Raw genomic sequence first — 20,266 nt, 5'->3', positions numbered from 1 at the left:
CCAAAAAGGCTCAAAGTAATCCTTGAAAATTGTTGCTTTTGTTTGGTATGCACCTATCTGTCTCCACCTTCTGTTTATACTACTATACAGAGCATTCATGAGCCATGCAGATAAAACCCTAGCAACAAATCACACCAACTGAAACAAAGAAGCTTCATGAAAAAACACAGAAAATGTTCTGCTTGGCTTAGAAAAATGTAAAAGGTTGATCTGCAGAAGGGGAAATATTTTCAAATGTTTAGTTGACTTAGACTTTCAGCAGAACAAGTACATCATAATACTTGAGACTCAAGACTTCCGGGTGACGACGTCCAAAGACAGCTGTGTTGTCCCAGGGCGCCACACCATTTCCCCGATCAAAAGGTGAAATTAGAACACTATCCAATAAGAAAGGGGTCAGATACAAACCAGTTACCGGAGTCATCATGGAAACGGTAGCCACAATGCCTTGAAAGAAATTGGTAGATTTAAAGCATTTTACAGGCAGTGGAGAGCCATGTGGCACTAACACAGCAGAGCTAAAAGGGCGAGCAGAGAAGATAAGACTTGCGAGAGAAATCTGAAGTACAGGAGCTACTTCACAGTGAGGGAAAGGATCGCAAATGTGAATTTACCGTTGATGTGAGTGGCTCTAAAAAAAAGCCCTACAAAGAGATCATGCAAATTGTGCTGCGAAGCTTGAAGGCTTTAACAAGTTGTGTGCAGACTTTATGAACTTGGGCCAGAAGGTCAAGGAGGCTGAAAAACAATTTGAGGAGTATGAGCAGGCTTTAAGACTATATGATAAAATTGGGGGCATTTGAACTACAGCTGGAAATGCCTAGAGGAAAAAGCAGAATACTTTACATTTGCTACAGGATACACAACCTACGCATACGAGGGGTCCCTGAAAGTGTGTGTGTGGGGGGGGGGGGGACAAGAACTGTGCAAATATGGTGCAGGAAATTTGTCAGAGGATTTTGCAAGCTGGATGAAACCATACTAGTGCAGATTGGGAAGGTTGAGTGGGCACACCAAGCCCTGGGGCTGAAGCTGGCTAACAGCTAGCCTAGAGATATTATACAGCCTAATACCAAATAAACAGTTCCAGACAGATTTGACTATTAGTCGCGGTGCTCATTGGGTGGGATGGAGAAAAGCCCTCAGAAACCACTGGTATAATACTGGTGGTTTAGTGCATGGTTATGCAATATTTATAGAATAACTCACACAGCAGTTCTATCACTGGGCAAAAACTCCACTAGCCCGGGCTAAATTTTTGAGCCTCAAGGTTCTACACACAATTTTTAGCAAATATGTTCCTTGTATGTTAATATTCAACAACACAGGATAGCAAGTAGCACTTAGCTTATAGTTTCTATCGGGCACTCTTCTATATCCGTTCAACAGGGACCACCGTTTCACCTAGGGGTGGGGGCCCTACTGGCTGTATTGTTCATATGATGTCTATGTAAATTGAATCTTGTCTTAAGCATCTGGCCTGTTTCTCCAATATAGCATCCTTCGTTACATTTTTTACACTGAATGATATATACCACATTGGAAGATGAGCAAGTGAAAGATCCCTTTATGTTGAATGTCTTTCCTTTGTGGATAACTGTGGGGTCCTGTGAAATATTTTGGCATAGTTTGCAACTGGATAAATTACAGGGACGTGTGCCCTTCTGTTCCTTTTCAGTCTGTGAAGGACGTTTACTTCTGATTAGCTTGTGTTTTAAGTTGGGTGGCTGTCGGAAGGCCAGTACTGGTGGGGATGGGAATATCTCTTTCAGTAATTCATCCTCCTGGAGTATAGGTTGTAGATCTCTTATGATTTTCCTCAGTTCATCACATGAACAATACAGCCAATAGGGCCCCCACCCCGGTGGGACAGCACTTCACAGAACCAGGACACTGTACCAGTGATTTCACAGTGAGAATACTGAAAGGTAACTTTAAAACCATACAAGAATGTAAGACCTTTGAAGTCAGAATGATTGAATATTTTAACACCCAACAGAAAGGACTTAACAAGGATCTGGGGTTCCTAACCCATTATAAACCATAAAGCTGTATGTCTCTGTTGATCACCCCACCCCTCACCTATCCACACCCATCTTGTTAGAATATCAATGATATGCTTTGATGTCCCCATGCATACCTCCGACCCACCCCCATCCTCCCACCCCCATCCTCCCACCATGTCAGACTGTCATAGTAATGCTTGAATGTTTTCACTTATATACACTGTCAGCTAGCACATTTGCTTATTTCCGAACTGACAAAGAAGGGCAACCTTCGAAAGCTAATCAAGAAATGTATTAAGTTATGTCCAATAAAAAAGGTATCATCTTATTTTCTTTTCCATGTTTTATTTTGTTTGATTTCTATTGATAACCTTAAGAGTGGACTAACACGGCTACCACACTCCTCTATTCAATACCTTAGGTAGAAAGGATGGGACTGTCCATGATGAAACCCCTGCCTCTGAAAAGCAGAGAAAAGGATCCCGACACAACAGGGCCTGCAACTCCTAAAAATGGCACACCAAGGTAATGGCCACCAAAAAAAAAAAAAAAAGTCTTCAATGTGTGAGATCCTTTAGAGAAGCTTGCTTCAGTGGTTCAAAGGGAGCCTTCTGAAATGCACAAAGAACCAGGTTTAAGTTCCAGTTTGGGCAAACCGAACGGAAGGGAGGCAGAAGATGGCCTACCCTTTCAAAAAGTGTACAATGTTTGGGTGCACTGCAAAAGAAAGAATGTTGCAATCTGCTCCAGAAACAAGCCAAAGCTGCCACCTGCACCTTCAGCAACCCCACCGTCAAACTCTTCTGTCTGAAGAAAGGCTAAGATGTGGACCCAGCGAGGCTGAAAAATGGAGAAATTGCTCCATCTGCACACCAACTCAAATGTTCTCCAAACCCTAGTGCAGGCCACCGAGTGCTTCCTAGCATGCAGAAGCATTGAAAACACAGGATCCACATAACCCTTGCACCTCAAAAACACACCCTTTCGATGGGTAAGACCAAAGGGGGACGGATCACCCATTAAAACCAGCCTCTGACGTAGTAACCCTAGACTACGAGGAATAGGTCATCCACCCAGAAGCTGAATGAGATCGTGTACCATGTGTGCTTTGGCCAGTCCAAAGCCACCAGGATGACCTGGCTAGAATGAGATATGATTTTCCAGGCAACATTGGCCCACCATTGGCCAAGAAGGAAAGACAAAGCAGGCTGTTGATCGGACAGAGCAAGAGAAGAGCATCGATTCCCTTCTGTGGCTGAAGAAGTTGGCCACCTTGGCATTGCTCCTGGAGGCCATGGAGACCCCAGCAACTCACAATGAGCTGGAAGGCTTCTTCAGACAATTCCCATTCCCCCGGATCAAAAAAAAAAAAAAAAAAAAGAGTTCCTGCTCAGAAAGTCCACTTGCACATTCAAAGACCCCACACTGTGAACCACTGACGGGCAGCAGATGTTCTGCACAGTACATCAATAGCGAGGCCTCCACTGCCAGCTCCACTGCCTCTTAGTACATGACAGCAGATAAAGACCTGCAGTTCATCCAGTCTGCCCAACAAGATAAACATTACATAAGGTTTGATGCGATACTTCATATGTATATCTGATCTTGATCTGTCCTTGCCATTTTCAGGACACAGACCGTAGAAGTCTGCAAGGCACAGTCCTTGTTCTAAACCGTCGGACCTCTGGAAAAAGTTTGTTTGCGGATTAATACCTTTTAAAGTATTTGATTGTCTGTATTATATCACCCCTGTTTCGCCCTTCCTCCAGATTATACATATGTTCAGGTCCTCGTCTCTCCTTATACATCTTGCTACGCATCCCCCTTATCATTTTCATTACTTTTCTTTTGAACCGCTTCAAGTCTGCTGTACTTGCCAGGACAGAAAATTTATCATTAGCTGTAACCCATCAACGAGTTTATTTTGACCCCTACCTCACCTGCATAGCAGCAGCATGTTTTCTGGACTTTGCACAATACCCATTTACCAGTACCCTGAATGTGCACATATATACTGATGCACATAGGCTCAGCCTAATATCATATGTGTATGCACTCTGTCAAGGGCACCTATATGTAGCTATGATATGAACAGCACAGAACCACCACACTTCAGTCAAGACTTACATACACATATATATGACAAAGGTTTTTTTTTTTTTGTTACATTTGTACCCCGCGCTTTCCCACTCATGGCAGGCTCAATTCGCCGGGCAATGGAGGGTTAAGTGACTTGCCCAGAGTCACAAGGAGCTGCCTGTGCCGGGAATCGAACTCAGTTCCTCAGTTCCCCAGGACCAAAGTCCACCACCCTAACCACTAGGTCACTCCTCCAGCCTTTGAGTATAGGAATCCCTTTTCAACATCCAAAAGTTTAAGGAACGCCATTCTATCCCACCGTTTCTTACCCCTTCCCTGACCACTCTTCTCTATTCTCCCTCCCACCAGTTCCCCTCTATCAGCCTCTAATCCTTTGCTGCCTCCACTTCCTCCACACCCCCTTCCTGAATGCCTTTTCCCTCTGCCCCGCTTCCCACCACTCTTGACCCTTTCCCGAGTACATTCTCCCCTGCCATCTTCCCCAGAAGCCCCATCCCTGGCCGTCTCCTCCATAGCCCTTTCCTAAGTGCTACCCCTTGGCCTGTCACTCTTTTCCTCTGACTGACCCTTCCTGAGCACTCTTCCTTCCTAAATTTCTACCTTTTGCACTCCCCTCAATAGCCCTTTGAGTACTCTCTCTTTTACTTTTCCCCATTGCCCCTTTCCAAACATCTGCCCCTCCCCCAACAGCCCCTTCTGTTTCTCCCCCTCCTAACCTCAAGGCCTCAACACTCTTCTTCCTGCCTTCCTACCCTTACAGAATTTTCCTTCCCGTGCTCCTCCTTTCCTCCTGCCCTTTATTTCCTTAAGAATCTATCATCAAAAGTTATGGCTATCCTTAAACCAAAAATAAAGTCCCCATCGATTTTCTAATCAGACTCAAAGTAAAGAAGAAGCTTTTCTACAAATCATTTTAACTTCTACTGTTCACTTGTATCTCCCTTATGAACAACCTGAATTCTAAGCTGTTCTACTACTGATAAGGATTCACAAGGCAGCTATCAAACAACTGCAAAAATGGGGGCCTGTTTTCATGAACCAATCTGCAGCACTGGACATATGGCACTGTCATAAACTCTTCAGTATCCCTCTTCCCAAGGCTGCAGTCTGGTAAAAACAAGCCCAACAGGCACCCAAAGAAGAATAGCATACTTCAGAGATCAATGCTTGCATTTTTTTTTTTTTTGGCTTGACAGTTTTCCTTCTGCTCTTTTGAGCTTCCAACTCAACAGGAATCAGGGCCAGGATAAAGTTCCACAAGCTTTTATTTGCAGACACCTGGGTATTTTCATTATTTTATATCCTTTCCCAACTTACTTTAGCACAGTCGTTGCAGAAAGTCCCCCCCATCAGTAGCCTTGCACTGGAGCAGTTTCTTGAACCATGTAATCATGGGTTCTAAACCCAGGCACTAAATAGTATCATTATGCAAATTCCAACTCCCTACCAAAGGAGTTTTAAATATTGCTTCCGCAGCATCCTTAGTCTAGACCATTGCAGAATGCAACACCTGATCTGAATATCAAACCCAGGTCCCCAAGCTCTCTCCTTTTTAGGTTTCAGCAGTTATTGATGACAAAAGCATGTAGACAAACACGAGGCAAGTAACAATAACCAAAGTGGAGTACAGCATCCAAACAACTGAGCCTCAACAGCAGAAATTAGTCATCAAGATTTTAAAAACCCCTCCCTCCCACTCGCCCATAAATCCCAAACATCGGCAACAAACGGGATCAGTGGGTCTGTACTCTTGTAGCCCTATAAAACAGAGCACGAAAAAATTCCTACTCCCCCCATCATACCCATAGATACAAATCCCCATCCTTGGCAGCATGCTGCCCTCCCCCCCCTCAAACCAGTTCATAGACAACAGTGCCATTAGTTACAAATAACTCAGCAATAAGCTATACTCTCCTAGGACTTAATGTACACACACAGGCAGTCCACACCATAAGAAACCATTTCTTCCACTTCACCGATCCTTTGGCTGCTCTCGCCTTCCACATGGCCAACTGGTGCACTTGATTTCGCAAATGCCACACCGAAGGGGCTTCCACTGAAGTCCAAGACTGAAGAATACATTTATGGGCAAGACCCAACTTCTGAAACAAAACTTGGCCCTTGTTCCCCACCAGATAAGGACCCTTTATGTCCAAGAGTAATTGTTCCAGCAAATCAAGAGCAACCACACCTAGACAAGAGACCATGTATTGCACCACAGAGGACCAAAATTGTTGAATCTTTGGACAATCTCCCCTCCCTCCCCCCAAAAAGTGCCTTAAAGTACCAGCAGCCCCACCACATTTAATACAAATCAATTACTGCACTCTACCCACGTAGAACAGTTGCACCTGAGAGAAAAGCATCGGGAAATCACTCTAAAATGACATTCATGAAGCCAGGCCCCGATTACCAAATGAGGAATAGCCCCAATGGCAGCCTGAAGATCTAAAGCCATCCCCAGCTCTGCCGCCCATCGGTCCTGAAGGCTCAACAGGTCCAGTCCCATCTGATGTGACCAGATAGCCTTAAACATGCTCGACTGACAACCCTCACAAAGGAAGTGCCCGAAAGAACTCGTACAATTTGGATTTTGTGCGGTGGAATAAGGAACTGGCATTGAGGGAATGAATATAGTGGCACAACTAATAGTACCCAAAGCCGTTACCCTACCAAACACCAACCATCTGCTGAAGATCCTCAAAACAGCAAAAGTGCAGCATCCTGAGCTAAGAGATGTTCTAAATGAAGAAAAGCACAAGTCTCCCAAGACCAGAAAACTGGGTTATCCAGTCTGGGTTCAAAAGCCGGATTACCTCGAATGGCAATATGGTCAGTAACTAAAAGGGTCCCCTCCCCCCAACAGGCACATTAAGGTCCTCTATACTTCCCCTGTAATGGCCGTAAAAGGCTAGATCCCTTATAACAAGGAGGAAACTGGGCAGTCGAACAATGCAACAAAGTAAGAAAATCATAAGGAGCAAAAACACACTTTCCAAGTCCAAAGGTGTAAACCGAGCCCTACAAAAAAGCCAGTCCCCTAAGTGGCGGAGTAGGCAAGCCTAACTGTACAATTTGTAATCAGGTAAACCTAAACCACCCTGGCCCCAGTTCTCAAGCAAATAATATCAGCACACTTTCGATTTTCTGCCCGTCCAACAAAACCTACAGAAAAAGCCATAGAGTTTATGAAGATCACGCTGCAACATCCAGATTGGCAAAGTCTGCAACAAGTAGAGCCATCTGGAGAAAATGACCATACAGAACAGACTAATACGCCCCATCAAAGACAACGGAAGATCCCTCCAACCATCGAGTCACCTCAAGCAATGGCAGAGCATTAATACCATAGAGTCATAGGATACATGGCTAGCTAAATTCCTAGATATCAAAACGATTAAGTCGCCCATTTCAACAGTAAGGCAAAATCCCCATATTCCGAACTATAAAAGTGCCAGGAGCGACCGATCAGGCTGGGTGACATGCACTAGAATATCATCAGCAAAGACCGCCACTTTGAAACACAAGAGACCATCTGAATATCATGAATGTCCAGTCTGATAGATCTCATATCAGTAGGTCCAAGGTAAGGATGAAAACAGAAACAATCGATAGTCCTGTCGGGTACCCCGCTGAATCGGGAAGCTAGCAGACACTGTACCATTAACCATAACCGGAGTCTGAGGAGAAGAATAAAGCGCTTTGACCATAGACAAGAACCACCCATTAATAACATACTTTAACAAGATGTCAAAAAGAAAGTCCCAGCGGACATGATCTTCTCGGCGTCGAAGCTAATCACAAGGAAGGACAATAATCCCAAGCTCCTCATTTCAGAGACACCAAGATATGCCACAAGCTCTTCGGTATAGACCAACCCCGTACAAACTCCATCTGGGCTTCGTGGATTAATGAAGGCAGATACCGAGCAAGCCTATTGGCTATAACCTTAGCCAAAAAAGTTTAATCTCAAAATTGAGTAAGGAAATAGGCCGATAGTATTTGGGTAGTGCAGGATCCCATCCTGGCTTGGGAAGTACTATAATCTGAGCAGTATTAAGCTCCTGTGGGATGACCTCCGCATCCACCATCACATTAAACATTCGGGCGAGTAACACAAGCCTCCCCAACTAGCTTGTAAAATTCCACCCTGCACCCATCCGGGCCAGGAGTCTTCATCTGAGGGCTCTGCCTAATCGCCAACCAGTCCTCATATGGACTCAAACGCTGGTTCAACACAGCTCGCTCAGAGGAAGTAAGTTTGGGCGCTAAAATGTTATCCAGATACTGAGACACCTGCAGACCTTCACCAGGGCGTGCTGCAAAGAGTGTTTGATAATACTTCACAAAAATGTCCTACATAGCCCCATCAGCAGTAACCTGACACCCCCCAGGGTCCCAGAGTGATAAGACCTGAATCGCACCCAACAACAACCGACCACATTTGTTACCCCAAATGTAAAAAGACTATACTTATAGTATGCAAGAGATTTCAATGTTCTCGCCTGCAGGAACACATTTAAAGCTACCTAGATCTTCAATAATTGTTGTTTATGGACCAGGTCATGTGTACGCCCTTGGACCTTAGAAAGGAACTGAAAGCCTGTTTCCCCCCTCCCCCCCAAAAAACAAGTATTTGCAGCACTTTAAATCTCTCTGGTATTTTGTTACTTCCTCCATAAAAGTGTTGAAAATTACAATTGATGGCATCATGTAACCTATAGGAGCACTCAAGGTGTTATTTTGTGGATGTATTTTCGATACTGCCAGATGGTTGTATAATGTTTCTGTATTGCTTTGTCATCAATAAAAATCGTTGAAACATAAATATCTCTGGTATATGGGTAATATTAGTGTATTGTGAAGTTGATGTCCTGAAGGCAACTGGCTTTGGGGATGTGACGCATCATCTGTACGGCACTGCTAGTATGTCTCTGCTGGTTCTAGACTGTCTAGAATCAGCATAGTAGTGCTGTCCTGTTTTTATGCACCCCACCCCCACCCCATACTTGAATCTGTTTTGTGTTTTATTATATACCTTTGTGGTAAGCTGCCCAAAACTACAAATAGAGCAGAGTATACATTGTCTTAAAAAAAACAAACACTATACAAAGTATATTTTCTGAATAACTGTCAAAACGACCAATTTCATAAAATTTGGGATATATCATCCTGAATAAGTTTGCAATGAACTTACATTCACGTCAGTCACCTCATCTAAACAATATCACTTCACTACCTGGTTCTTCAGTTCACACCGAAGAAAGCATTGTGACAGTTGATCGTGCCCTACCACTCCTTAACTGGCAAATCAGTTGAGCTCATTTCTTGCAATATCTTCAAAACATTCTACGCTTACCCTCTTCCACCAGTCTATGATAACCAAATTTTTTTTAATAAGGATCAGATTCTCCTGACTGAAAACCATGGTAACTGTTTACGTTTAAAGCAACATGGTACCTGTGTGTATCATGATAATAATCGCTAAGTGGTGACGATGTTTGGGTGAGGTGACTGGCATGAGTGTAGGCTTACTGCAAATTTATTCAGGAAGGATATATCCCAAATATTACTGAAATTGGTAAGGTTTGACAGTTTTATAGAAAACAAGCTTTGTAAAATTTTTTTTTTTACAGTGTATATAACTATCCGGAACAGGCACTGAAGTTTTTGCACAATACCTCAAAGTGAAAGCGTTAACTCATCTCATGGTCAATATCGTTAGGCATCAGTATTCTAGGTCAATCTACACAGCTACTGCATGCCAGACAAGAGAATACTTTTTGTGACCTTTTTTTTTTTTTTTTATAAAAGGGGAGTGGAAATGCCTGAATTCCACCAGAGAGAGTGCATGAACATTTAGCCGGTCAGCATCTGCCACCCTTTCCATGAGGCAATCAGAAGTTACCGGTAAGTAAAGAATATGAAATATGAATGTTTAGTAAAAAGTCTCTATTTAGCACACAAGTTATTACTAGAATTTTCTAAGACACAAGGGCATTTCCTCCTCTCTCACACCTCCCCTCTAATATTAACCTTGCTTAGACAAATTACAAGTGTTAGAAAAGAACTCTTGTCTGTAAGCAGGCCAAATTCCACAAGAGGAACAAAAGAGTGAGCAGTTCTGGCAAGTTCCTGATGCACTACGGGAAAAAGCAGCAAAGAATTTTTACAAGATGTACGCTGCAGTGCAGAAAGCTATTGGAGACATTTTTGTTTCTAAAGTAGTGAGCAGTAAGCTTTATGCAGAGTTCTAAATGTTAGCTGGTTTAAAAATAATAATAATAAAAATTAACTTAGTACCAAGGAAGCCTTTTCCAAGGAACCTCTCATTCTGAATATACATGACTTAAAATCAGATGTATCCTTTTCAGCTTCTTCAGTGCCCAGAACATTCAGAAGAAGTGTCATCAGTGGCTTTAGCAGAGTTCGCAAAATAATAATTTTCAATACAGAAATTTCCTTAAAGCAGCTATGTTTTGTTTCCCAATTACCAGCGTCACCATCCAGTCTCCGCTAAGATTCCATGGATCCATTCCTTCTAAACAGGATTCCTTTGTATTTATCCCACGCATATTTGAATTCCATTACCATTTTCATCTCCACCACCTCCCGCGGGAGGGCATGCCACATATCCACCACCCTCTCCATGAAAAAATACTTCCTGACATTTTTCTTGAGTCTGCCCCCCCCTTCAATCTCATTTCATGTCCTCTTGTTCTACCGTCTTCCCATTTACGGAAAAGGTTCGTTTGCGGATTAATACCTTTCAAATATTTGAACACTAGTAAGAAAGGCCCGTTTCTGAGGCCAATGAAACGGGCGCTAGCAAGGCGCTTTCATTCCCATCCCCCTCCCCTTGTTGCTGGACTTACCCTCTGTGCTTCAGGGTGGTCGTGGGCGCCCCGCCCCGGCCGGTGACCCACCCCGCGATGTAGAGAGTGGCTGGCTGGCTGGCTCCCTCGCTGCCTGTGACCTACAGCCTGCCTGGCTCACTCCCTCCGTTCGTCCTCGCGTAGGTCGATGTATGCCCCGCCCTCGCGTCAAACGTGATGACGTTGAGGGCGGAGCGATGCGATTGGTCAAGTGTCATAGCTCCGCCCTCGACGTCATCACGTTTGACGCGAGGGCGGGGCAAACAGTAATGGGGCTAAATTCCGATCTCTGGCACCTCACAAACCGGAAGTTGCAGCTTCATTAGAACTTTGAGGTAGCAAATTATGTGTGGAAGGGGCGTGGCTGTGGATGGGTCTATCAGTGAGAGTGAGTGGTGACAGCCTAAGTGCAGGGCTCCAGGGTTTCCCTGCCACAGAGTGAGCTTCAGAATGTTTGAGGTGAGAATTATTAATATAGATCTTTATCATGTCACCCCTGTTTCTCCTTTCCTCCAGGGTATACATGTTCAGGTCAGCAAGTCTCTCCTCGTACGGTTTGCAATGCAAATCCTATACCATTTTTGTAGCTTTTCTTTGCACCGCTTCCAGCCTTTTTTTTTACATCCTTAGCAAGATACGGCCTCCAAAACTGAATACTCCAAGTGGGGCCTCACCAACGATTAACTTCTGATTGAAAGTCCTTCACCTCATATTCTGTGCAAATATCACAAAAATATCACTTTGCTACAGTAGACAAAGCATACGAAAGGGAGGCTGCAAGCAGAACACTCCCCACAAGAAAATCGAATATCTGGGTGAGCCACAAGAGATGTTTTCTGTAGTCAACCCCAAGCCACAACCTGAATAGAGTACCTAACGCCAATCCTTCCTGAAGGCCTGCCTAGAGAAATGCTAGGATGTGCACTGAGCACAGAAGGGAGACGTCAGCACTCAGAACACCAGCCCTTGAACGTGCTATGGTTGTAGAGCATTTCCAAGCCTGAAGCAAGATAGCAATGACCGAATCAGTATAACTCGTCTCAATTGAGCCCTTTCAATGGCCAAGCTATAAGATGGAAGGAGCATGAATACTCCATGAGCACCAGACCTTGCTTCAGTAGGCACACCTGAGGTTTCTGGTTGGTGTGAATTAATAAGTCAAAATAGTGACTATCACCTTGTATGGTGCTTCCTGAATATCTCTTGTTCTCTACAAGTTGTCCAGAGATGAGAAAAGACAGCAAAGGTCCTCCTTGGCAGAATATGAGGAAGGAAATCCTGAGATTCAGCCTAGGGAGGCTCTTCTGGACTTCATCCTCTTCAGAACCAGCCCCAATACTGGTGATCCAGCAGGCACTGAGTCACTGAACCTGGCAGGCTAATGGTCCCTAGTACCAGACTTCTGCATCTGACAGAAAGTCTAGTACATGACCAAATGAAGTTCTGAGGGAAAACCCCAGGGGCCAGAACTGAAGGCATTGGCACCCCCTGATGATCTATACCCTTAGGTCTAAGTTCCTCTAAATTCCTCTATTGGCAACAATCTCCTCTGAGGCCTCAGTCAATGGATAGGTGAGCTATTTGGAGGAGTTAGAACAGTGGAATTTCCACCTGAACATCAGCTACCATGGAGGGCCACACTCTACTCCCACCCCTTTTGTCATCTTCCTACATGTGGGAAGATTAGCAGGAGGAAGCACTGCCCCCCATCACAGGCTAGGCAGGCCCAAAGTGCTGCCAGCATAATACTTGCTCCCACACCCCCTCCCCTCTCCTTCCAAACAGAAGAGAGTCATCTTGGAGCTGCCCATCATGCTCACTCTGCAGCTCCTGTCTGTAAGACCCATTGGTGGAGTACCCCTGAGTATCCAACTCTACATTGCCAGACACCACTGCTCAATATTCTCTGCTGCCTCTTTCCTCCCATTCTACCCCCCCCCCCTCCCCCAGGTACTGCTCTTTTTGTTTAAAAATACTGCTGGCAGAACAATCTAAGCAGCAAAAGGAATCCCTGGCAGCCCTACAGCATTTAAAAAAAAAAAAAGGTGGTGAAACAAAGCTGGAGGGGGAAGAGGCCACCACTCAAAACATTTTTGGAGCCCCTAAACTGAAGGCATGCACTGCAACTCTCTTCCTTCCCATTCCTAGCTCAACCAAAGCCACTATGCCAGGCCTGGAAGCCAAGACTCCCGCCAGCCCAGACCCTAGAAAGAAACAAAAAATAAGTCAACATCAACCAGGGAGACAGAGCACTGTTCTGCGGCACCTGCTCTATCAAACAGCCTACAGATCCCCCTGCCTTAGAGGTACTGGTATAAGCTCAAATGGGGGAGAAGGGAGAATGTTATTCTGGATACCTGAGCAATCAACTCAACTCAGCCTGAGAGATGGTGTCTTCAGGTTGAACACCAGGTGGTCTACCAGGACAAGGGGGCATCTATCCTGCTAGACCTGTGCAGTACATGTCACCATCTGCTGGAGGCAGGGAATACTAGAATATATCTTAAGGCAAAGCACCTTATAAGGCAGTTATGTCATCACTGCAAAGCTATGTTATGTTGTCATCTGCTAGCAGCAAGATGACAAACCTATGCAACTGAACTTTTGAAAAATACTAGAAGGAAAAAATATACACATATATGAAAAGTCCAGGATTAACCATGGGTAAGATCACAAGTTGTAAATGAAAAACAAAAATTATTTACTGAAGCTCTAGAATCAATGGAATGTGTGTAAAACACAATAAATGAAAACATTTTCTTCTGGAATTCTAGAAATGTAGGCAATATTCTGTAACACCAAATTCTTCTATAACAAAATTATTTCAAAAAGGGATTAATTCTCCTACTCCCAGACTTTAAAAAAAAAAAAAAGGCAAAATGAATAGCTATTTTAGCAGGCCAGCAAATAAAAATATTTGCTATTCAAAGCAGAGATTGTGTAGGAGACAGAGGAAAGGAAAAAAAAATGGGGTGGGGGGGGGGGGGGGGCAAAATTTTGCTCCTGCCCTGCTGAAACCCAAAATGCACCAACCTCTTGAATTTCCCTATACATGAGCTTCATACCACCTTTTATGGTTTGAAAGGTTTTTCTGGAGAAAAAAAAAAAACAAAACAAAAAAACGGAAGAAAGGAAACCACACTAGGCATGCAGTGTGACCCAAGGGCCTGAAGACACCATATATCTGAACATACTACTTCCATCACCTCCTTTGCATGTTCAATTGCCCAAGTGCAAATGTAAAAGAAACACATTCATTCAGTCCATATTCAGAATCTATATTCTTCATTTGCAGCTAGCTTGTGAAGGCTATCCCTTCGTGGAGGGGAACGTAACCCACACGTTTCTCTTGTACCTCCCATAGAATTCTCAACCTCAGCATTGCTACTATGGCTTCACAATCTCAGAACTCACTTGCATACAGGACCGCATGGATATCGAAAGACAGTTATTAGTCTGAGACCTCCCAGTGCCTGTAGAGATTCAAGATACTCTGCTCATGTCAGAGACCAACCATCAGATGTTCTTTGAATTTAAAATGGAAAGGACAGTGGCGTTCCTGGGGGGGGGGGGGGGGCAGGGGGGGCGGGCCGCCCCGGGTGCCGCGCGCGCCTGTCCTCCGTTCGTTCCATGCTTCTTCTCTGTCCCGGAACAGATTACTTCCTGTTTCGGGGCAGAGAAGAAGCATGGAACGAACGGAGGCCAGGCGTGCGGCACCCCCCCCCCCCCCAGCGGCGTGCACCCAGGGGGCGAGGCACATCGGCGATCCACCCCGGGTGTCAGCCCCCCTAGGAACGCCACTGGGAAAGGATCTAGTTTATGGTAAGCTATTCAGCAAATGCTTAATGCCATATCTCTTTCAATATCTCCTCTCACTGTTCAACTTAAATCATTTGAACAAGAGCTGAATCCATCTTAGTGCCAAGCACACAGAATGAACCTGTCTCTGAACACCCATTAGTGGCAAAATTAATTAAGGGGTCCTTTTACTAAGGAGTGCTGAAGAGTGGCTTGCGATAGTGTAGGAGTGTGTTTTGGACATGCGCAGATTAAAATACCTTTCTTGGGGGACCGAAAATGGATGTGTGGCAAAATGAAAATTGGCACGTATCCATTTTGAGTCTGAGACCTTACCACCACCCATTCACTTAGTGGTAATGTCTCATGCATTAACCAGGCGGTAATGGTCAATGCGCGTTCAAATGATGGATTACCACCCACCGGAAAATAAAAGTATTTTCCAGCGCACATAGTGGATGCTCATAAAAAAATGAAATGATCACCGGACCATGCGGTATCCGGGTGGTAATTCCAAATTGCTAGCGTTTTTAGCACACGCTAATGCCAGAGACACCCAAAGGATCCTTGGAAGAGAAGTCATTTTTAGTGCCTCAATCCTATCACAGGAAAATCATGTAGTTAGCCCACAGCCACCATTAGGGTGTCACTTAGCTGAGAAGAAAACCCAAGAGTAGATAATTGGTCTAATTCTTTAATGCATGCCCTGCCCAGCCTGCCAATTAATCAGTCCTACAAGGGTTCCAACTCGCCCCTCTTGTGACCATACCAGTTGTCAAAATCCCATTTGAGAGAGTGGCCATGGACTTTGTGAGACCCGTAAAGCAAACCACCCAAGGCAACAAATATATCCTGGTCACTACCCAGAAGCCACTGCATTGCAAAATATGAAGGTCACTACCATTTCTAGGGCCCTGTGGAGTCTTCTCCTGCATGGGAATCGCAATAGAGATCCTCACCGATCAGGGGACAACCTTTGTGTTACGAGTCATGAAGCAGGTCTGTGATTCGCTGAAGGTGAAAACCCTGAGAACCTCCGTATACCACCTCCAGACAAATGGACTAAGTGTTTTAACAAGATGCTTAAACAAATGCTGAAAAAGATTGGAGATGAAGATGGGAAAAACTGGGACACCCTCCTCGCCTATATACTGCCATTTGAGAGATGCCCCAGAGTTCTCTCCCTTTGCGTTACTGTATGGGAGAAGACCCAGAGGAATTCTTGATGTTGTCCGAGAAAGCTGGGAAGAGGAGCCTAGTTCTGGGAAAAACTTTGGGTATATACTCTGAATACAGGAACAACTAAGAAAAGCAGAAGCTGCTAAAGCCTGTTTGGAGAGAGTACTAAAGTAAAAGTCAGTGCATTAAGATGAATGTAAAATTTAAGACTAGACCAATTTAAGTTACGTGCCCCAGGACACTGAAGTCAGGGAGACCCTACTCCAGCACATCCATGCAAGGAAAATCAGAAAACCCTCACCCAGCAACCAAATCACCACTCAGGTCACCCCCTTCCCCCCATATTCAATTCAAGAAAAGCATCCTCCCATTTTCAACAACTACTCTTGCCAATTTTCAAGTTTTAGCAGTTTAGGTCACTAATTTCAGCTGAACTCTTGTCATTTTCACAATGGTGGTCAGTAGGAGCTGGCACTGAAGATACAGAACAGTTTGGCGTGAGTGAGTAAATATATATTTGGGAGGGGGTACTTAGAACCTACTCTGGGACCAATGAGGCCCCACATAGCTCAGTAGGTCTTCAAGATGGGAATACTATCTTTGAGGTCCACAACTTAGAGAATCTCTATCTTTGGTTGTTGTAATTTAAAAAAAAAAAAAATTTTAATACACCTGTGGTTATCAATAGAAATCAAACAAAATAAAACATGGAAAAGAAAATAAGATACCACCTTTTTTTATTGGACATAACTTAATACATTTCTTGATTAGCTTTCGAAGGTTGCCCTTCTTCCTCAGATCGGAAATAAGCAAATGTGCTAGCTGACAGTGTATATAAGTGAAAACATTCAAGCATTACTATGACAGTCTGACAGGGTGGGAGGATGGGGGTTGGTAGGAGGTATGCATGGGGACATCAAAGCATATCATTGATATTCTAACAGGATGGGTGTGGATAGGTGAGGGGTAGGGTGATCAACAGAGACATACAGCTTTATGGTTTATAATGGGCTAGGAACCCCAGATCCTTGTTAAGTCCTTTCTGTTGGGTGTTAAAATATTCAATCATTCTGACTTCAAAGGTCTTAGGTTCTTGTATGGTTTTAAAGTTACTTTTCAGTATTCTCACTGTGAAGTCACTGGTACAGTGTCCTGGTCCTGTAAAATGTTGACCAACAGGTGTGGGAACCCTGCTGGCACCAGTATTGTTCATGTGATGTCTATGTAAATTGAATCTTGTCTTAAGCATCTGGCCTGTTTCTCCAATATAGCATCCTTCGTTACATTTTTTACACTGAATGATATATACCACATTGGAAGATGAGCAAGTGTGGAAAGTCGACAGAAAGAAATGTCAAGTAAAGATTCAGCACTATCATAGGAAATAAACAGCTTAAACTAATAACTCTCTATGCATTTTGCATGTTGACCTAGATACTTTTGTGCACTAAAACTAAGTAATCTTAGTACACACACAAAACAATCCACACCAAAACAGAAGAATAACAAAAAAGTCAAGCTTAGTGCTGCTTTATTACAACAGCCTTTATAGAATCTGCTCCAACAAAGAAATCCAAAAACCTTCACCCTATATAAATCTGATGGTCATCAGCTTTACCTCTTTGGACTTTGCAGGTTTTGACTCCCACCACAGAAAGTTCACTTCACTCATTGAAAGGTTAATGTTTGAAAGGTTAACAAGTTTGTACGCTTTAATACCCTGTTTCCCCGAAAGTAAGACATCCCCCGAAAATAAGACCTAGTAGAGGTTTTCCTGAATTGGTAGATATAAGGCCTCCCCCGAAAGTAAGACCTAGCAAATTTTTGTTTGAAAGCAGGGCCGCCGAGAGCCGGACAAGGCCGCCCCCGGGCTGCCCCCCCCACCCCCCGTCGCTCCCGGAACTAACCTGAAACGCCTCCTTTCACCTTCGCAGCAAGCAGCAGCAGGGCAGACCTCTCCTTCCTTCCGTGCCCCACCCTCGCGGACGTTACGTCAGGCGAGGGCGGGACACGGAAGGAAGGAGTGGCCTGCCCTGCTGCTACTTGCTGCGAAGGTGAAAGGAGGCGTTTAAGGTTAGTTCCAGGAGCGACGGAGGGCGGGGGGCAGGCCAACCCCGATGTTTCCCCGAAAAATAAGACAGCCGCTGAAAATAAGACCTAGCGCATTTTGGGGGGCAAAAATTAATATAAGACAGTGTCTTATTTTCGGGGAAACACGGTAGTACAAATGAGATAAAGCATAAAAAATATATAGGAAAACTGAATCATGCCTATAAAAATTTTTCAATCTTGAATTTAAAATGTGTCAGTAACACGTGTATGTATAAACTATGATAAATCACTCATAAACTCACTGAATATTCCACTAAACTCTTCAGCGGCGGGGAGCCATATAGTTAGTTCTAACAGCATCCAATAATTGCCCAGCGCCTAAAACTCTCCTAAGCACAATATTTAATCAGCACGTCATGTCTTGTTTTCTATTTTTTTTTTTTATATACTGCCTGATTAATGAGCCATTCACAGTTTCACTGTACCGGCCGTGTGTACTTACACATGCATGGCTTAATCTTCGAGACAAACCAGGTTGATGCTGCCAGTAGCATATGCTTGTCTCAAAGATTAAGCCATGCACGTGTTAAGCACACACGGCCGGTACAGCGTTGTATGTATAAAAAGATTAAGCCATGCACGTGTTAAGCACACACGGCCGGTAAAGCGTTGTATGTATAAAAAGATTAAGCCATGCACGTGTTAAGCACACACGGCCGGTACAGCGTTGTATGTATAAAAAGATTAAGCCATGCACGTGTTAAGCACACACGGCCGGTACAGCGTTGTATGTATAAATAGATTAAGCCATGCACATGTTAAGCACACACGGCCGGTACAGCGTTGTATGTATAAAAAGATTAAGCCATGCACGTGTTAAGCACACACGGACGGTACAACGTTGTATGTATAAAAAGATTAAGCCATGCACGTGTTAAGCACACACGGCCGGTACAACGTTGTATGTATAAAAAGATTAAGCCATGCACGTGTTAAATACACACGGCCGGTACAGTGTTGTATGTATAAACTGACATGCATCCAGAGCTTGCTGTAGCATGCGTCAAGCATACTTAACAGCTCACTATGAACCTGCATGTGTTGAACTGCGGAACACTAGCAACGTAAAACTGCTCACAACAGAGCCAGTAGTTTGAACTGGGGAACATACCTGATAATAGTCCTTGATATGTCTAACCAGGATCGTGAGATTCTGAATCCGCAGGTTGACATCATTGTTCACACGTTTGTTAACACGCTGGTTAGTTTGTCTGGGATTTCTAGAACAGAAGAGAATCAAGAGAGTATTTTTCCCTCTGTTATACTAAAAAAAAGTGTATATAATTGTTTTATATTTTAATACTAGAGAAAAACAATTTTACAAACTTTGAGGGAGAGGTAACTACTCTAAATTAGAAGAGTTAAAAGGTTTCAGTCAGATGCCTCATTCTGACTGGGAATGAATATACCAGGCTCCACCCCAATGTTTTGTACTCCCTGACCCTATCCTGAAGGAGTTACCAGGCTGATATAGTTTGACGAACACACATTTATCCGGTAACTTAATCTGTTCTATGGCCAGTTAAAAATAAAACCAAAAACTGAGGAGTTGGTCATAAAAGCCCAAAACAAGAATGCTAAAATGGCAGTTACTTATCCTATGTTATTCTTTTAAAGAGCTGTCAGAAGGCTAATCCTTATCACAGAGTGTGAGCTAATCAAACTGAATATTACAGTGACAGGCTACTTGCATGATCAGGGAGAGTGCACACAAGAAAAGGCAGCAGGGAGTGTAACAGCATGCAAACAAAAAGTGAAATCTTCTCTCCTCTAGATCACACTAGGGTTGAACACTTGTTTAAACAATGTGGGAATGGGGGGGGGGGGGGGGGGAACCTGACATTTTATGCATAATATAACAAGATCTTCTTTTCTCACATTACACTGCACCTGATCCGTTCATCCACGCCTCTTCCCACGGTCTATTCGCCCCATTATCCTTGCTTTAGTCATTACATAGTAACGTAGTACATGATAGCAGATAAAGACCTGTATGGTCCCATCCAGTCTGCCCAACAAGATAAAACTCATTACATATAGTATGTGATAGTTCATATGTACACCTGGTCTTGATTTGTCCTTGCATAGACCACAGAAGTCTGCCCAGCACTCTCCTTGTTCTAACATTTCTGAAGTTAACGTCGAAGCCCCTGAAAAGCTCCGCTCCAGCCCATCCAAATCTATTCAGCTATGATC

At 43.9% G+C, this 20,266-nt stretch overlaps 1 protein-coding gene across 1 annotated transcript in view; it reads right to left on the bottom strand.

The window, feature by feature from the left end:
- The window catches only part of CCDC88C (coiled-coil domain containing 88C), a 222,424-nt gene that overhangs the window by 172,440 nt on the left and 29,718 nt on the right, over window positions 1-20,266 (bottom strand). Inside the window, exon 3 of the mRNA XM_030214328.1 lies at window positions 19,182-19,290. Within this exon, the coding sequence (XP_030070188.1) occupies window positions 19,182-19,290 (109 nt within the window). The remainder of the gene's footprint in view (window positions 1-19,181; window positions 19,291-20,266) is intronic.

The sequence above is a fragment of the Microcaecilia unicolor genome, chromosome 9 (genome assembly GCF_901765095.1).
Source record: "Microcaecilia unicolor chromosome 9, aMicUni1.1, whole genome shotgun sequence".
NCBI lineage: Eukaryota > Metazoa > Chordata > Amphibia > Gymnophiona > Siphonopidae > Microcaecilia > Microcaecilia unicolor.
Note: the sequence above shows the minus strand (reverse complement) of the source record. Positions and strands in the feature narration are given on the sequence as shown.